Consider the following 4,381-nt stretch of genomic DNA (forward strand, 5'->3'; position numbering starts at 1 on the left):
GTTCAAACGATTGCATCTATCGTGTGTACAATATCTTTGAACGATCGTGTCGTTATCTGTATGTACAGGATCGGTGCCATACGATCGTTCGCAGATATCGTGCAGGATCGTTCGTCGTTCGTTTACCAACGATAAAAATTGGAAGAGTGTACGTAGCTTTACGTCTCTGAAACAGCAACTGCACCAATTACAGTTGGTGGATGACTGGAAGTTGTTGCATCCTCATATTTTGACTACACATTGTGCACTATACATTTTATTTATCAGTACATGCCACATATACTCGGATAAACCATTTTCTAGTTTCACATTATTTGCTGGATTGGAACCCTCAATCATATATAGGAAACCAAATATGGTCAGAGCATTTCCCCTTGTTTTTTAAAATTACTATTCCATGTACTAATAGATCATTCTCTTCATTGTGACCTAAAGATACCCTTCTGAATAATGTTTTGGTCCAGACAGAAATGAAACAAGCAATCAGAAATTTTAGGAGTGACCACTAGACACAACATCCCCTCCAATACACTGTGAAGCCCTCATGTGTGTTGTGTGTAATATCCCATGGGTCTTGCAATAAAAGGGAAACAGCTTCTAGGCTATGTATTCTATTTACAGAAATTCAGCAATTGCAGAAAACCCATAAGCTTAAGATGATATATCTATAAATCAATCTTTGTGTCACACACACCTCTTCCTCACTAAAGCACAGACACCTCTCTCCTGCACTTGTGGGCAGTTCTGACTCTGGGTGTGCCTATGCTAGCAAGCTTTATCAGTCTTTAACAGCCTCTTACCCATTCCTGGCTTTTTAGCTAGCTCAGACACAGCACTCAGCGTTTGTGCAACGTGCCTCCACTAGTGCAGAGCCCCTAGTTCTGTTGAGCTAGTTCCTGTACACCTGTTGTTTAATTCAATACTTCCTCTGTCCAGCTCCTGTGTTAACCCCTTGATACCCAGCCTCTTGTTTTCGGCCGATTCCCTTGTGCTGTTCCAGTGTTTTCTCTGTGGATATTCTTGTGTCACATGTGCTTCCTGTTGCTTCCAGTGTTCCCTGTGTGCGCAGTGGCCCCTGTGTCACTGGTGTCTGTTTCCTGGATCCCTGGTATTTGACCCCTGGCATGTTACCTGACCTCTCTTGCTTGCTGCCTGCCTAGACCCTGGCATTCCTTGACTATTCTTCTGCTTAGTGATTTGGAACTGTGTATCATCCTGGCCACCCAGGTGTACCCAAGGACCAGCATCCTGGCAGTAATCTGGACCACAACATTTTTACCACTAGATGCTGTGGAGAATTGGTTACTGCTTCAAAGTGGAAAGACCACACCACAGTTTAAAAGATTTTCCTGCAAATATAGGGAGTGGAAAGAGAACAGATCTCTCCAATTTTCTTTTCAGATTTGTCAAAAGGAACAGACAATTGTTTAATTTGAAGAACTTTCCAATAACCCCTATGTAGTTATTACCATACTGTACTTATGTATACCATGTTAGGAATTACCTGAACAATTTTCGTACTTTTCCTCCAACAGGGTAAGTACGATTCTTCTTTTCATATTCCTTATTGAAAATATCAAGCGAATATGTAAACCGGTCAACTGCATATCGAGGACGAACCTTGTTCATAGTTGTAGCCTAAAAAATGACAAGGAAAAAATTTTCTATTAGCTATGAACAATTTAAATGTAAAATGTTGTAGCAAAAATCATCTTTTGCAAACAGAAAACCAAACTGCATTATATTTGCAGGTTCACAATTTTTATAGAAACTTTTTATTTTTTTAATGTTTGGACAAGTTTGAAATCTCTCTTAAAGTTACAGACACTTGGGCCATTCAAGGGCCCTGTGTTGACTAGCTTTATTAATATTATTATAAAGCATCAACATATTACACAGCGCATATCACTAACTGTCCCTCAAGTCATATCAGTAACTGTCCCTGAATGGGGCCCACAATCGAATGTCCCTACCTCAGTCATATATCTTTATGTATGTTAAAATTTAATACAGTCAGTCAGTCAGGTCAATTTTGAGGGAAAGCCTAAGTACATGTTTTTAGAATTTGGGAGGAAACCCACGCAAACATGGAAAGACCCTACAAACTCCATGGAGATAGTGTCCTAGCCAAGATTCGAACTTAGGACCTAGCCTTGCAATGGCCAGAGCTTTACTTGTGTCAGATGAGTTTTGCATTCCCATGAAAGTCTAGAGATGCAAACCCCATTGAAGAAAGTCAACTGCAGATCAAATGCACCTGTAAAAAAATCTAAATGAGCTTAGAAAAATCTGTAACTGATGAAAGGACAGAAAGACACATTTTAAAACCTAAATAGGTCTTAAGTTAAAGTTTTTCAGGTCTGTTTTGACTAGCTTTTGTTTACATGAGAGTTTTGCACCATTACAGGTCTATAGGAATGCAAAACCAGCGTAGAGCAAGTCAAAAACAGGTCAGAAGCAGGTCAAATGAACGTTTTAGTTCATTATAAATGATCCTAGAAGTCTCCTAAACTTATTTCAAATTGATACCATTAATATAAGGGAGTAAAGAGAATGTTTCGAACTGAATGAAATGTGTGCACAATTACTTTCCATGTACCTTCAGCTGTCTACATCACTGGGTCTAATAAATGATTTTACTTTTAACTAAGTTTTTTTTTCAGTGAAAGAAACCTATAACCCTATACTTGTGTATGTTTTCATCATATACTCAGTTTTAATTATCCATGTTTACATTAGGAATACTCTAGTCTTCAATCTTAAAAGTGCATTAGGTTTTTTTGACACTTTTGACATTTGAGGATGACATGACAATTTAGAGCAAATGTCCCGTATATCTATATTACGAAGGCCTTTACCTATTTTTTTTTAAATTTGATCGCATTACCACTTTTTCTCACAGTGATTTTTATCTGGTGTCAAACCGATCAAAAGATGTCAAAAACTGCATTAAAACAAAATGTCCCATGTGAAAATAGACCAATTTACCTAATATCTGTTTATTAGAAAAGTAATTGCCTCTAATCACTTGGTAAACCTTATGTTTAAACACAGATTTGGTCTTTCATGTGTACCTAAAATGGGTGGATAAATAGACACAGACACAAATATAGCTCAGTACTTCACAATGTAAAATTATGTACAGGTACAATTTATGGAGTTCAGATAGCACAGATGAGTTATACACTATATAGTAATGGCCGAATCTGCCAATGTTTCATTTGTCAAGGGTTCTGTCAATTTTGTTTAAAAAGCTATACTTATAGGTAAACACTATTTAAATCTATGGAGGCCAAAATTGCTACACCCACCAAATATGAGATAAAGATCCAATATCTTTTTTTTATTCCAAGAAATAAGCTTTATTAAAATATCAACATCAGTTTTCAACAATGTGGTAGTAACATAGGAAATATAGTAATAAGTAAGTAAGTAAGTAATAAGTAAAAAAGCCAGTCAAAGCATAATATAAAGCCTTTGGGATTTAAAATAAACAGAAATCGAACAGACCAACAAAGAAAATTAGTCAAATTTATTATCTCTAGAATTGTCCAAATGAAAAGTTAACTTCCATCATGTCAACAAAATGGTATATAGTATTATCTCTTAGTGTAATGAGATGGGGTAGAGGTAAAGGGGAACAGAAGAAGAAAAGAATAACAGAACAGCAGGGAAAAAACGAGAGAGGATTCCTTTATCAGACTAAACTTTTAATGACTTCCATTACAAGGAGTTTGAAATTCTGAAGAATCACGAAAGTTCCACCAGCACGCCCAGGTAGTGTGGTAGCTAGCCATACTGTCTTGAGAGGAGTGAATAAGTTCCTTCATTTCTGCTAGATGGTAATTTCCATCAACCAGTCTCGCACAGTGGGAATTGCAGTTGATATCCAAAGTCTCGAGATGAATAATTTAGCTGCATTTAAGATGTGAAAGAGTTTTCTTGTATATGTGAGGTGGGCTGTGAGTAGGATATATCAAAATTTGTGCAAGAGAAATGTGAGTTAGTCCTCCTGTGATTCTTGGAATAAAATCCAAGATCTTGGACCAAAAAGGTTGGATGAGTGGACAACTACACCACATATGGAGAAAAGTACCTTCTTCTGTTCCACATTGCCAACATTTGCCATCGTAGTTAGGAGACTGTTTGTGTAAAGTGTGGGGTACTCTATACCATTGTGTAATGTTTATGTTTTGGGAACCTTTTACTGTCAATAAGTTGATACATTTCCATTCTTCATCCATAAAAGTTTGGTTCAGATCCGATTCCCACTGCTTATGGAAATGATCTGAAAAACTTTCAGGAGGATCGGAGAGGATACCGTATATAGCCTAAATTGCATGTCAAAGTGGGCCTGTGGCTGCAGACAGTTTCTAGAAGG

At 37.2% G+C, this 4,381-nt stretch overlaps 1 protein-coding gene across 1 annotated transcript in view; it reads right to left on the reverse strand.

Annotated features, from left to right (window-relative positions):
- Positions 1 to 4,381, reverse strand: part of SLC26A9 (solute carrier family 26 member 9) — a 170,390-nt gene that overhangs the window by 93,299 nt on the left and 72,710 nt on the right. Inside the window, exon 3 of the mRNA XM_072424482.1 lies at positions 1,505 to 1,638. Coding sequence (XP_072280583.1) covers positions 1,505 to 1,638 — 134 coding nt within the window. The remainder of the gene's footprint in view (positions 1 to 1,504; positions 1,639 to 4,381) is intronic.

This window comes from Pyxicephalus adspersus, chromosome 1 (genome assembly GCF_032062135.1).
Source record: "Pyxicephalus adspersus chromosome 1, UCB_Pads_2.0, whole genome shotgun sequence".
NCBI classification, from domain to species: Eukaryota; Metazoa; Chordata; class Amphibia; order Anura; family Pyxicephalidae; genus Pyxicephalus; species Pyxicephalus adspersus.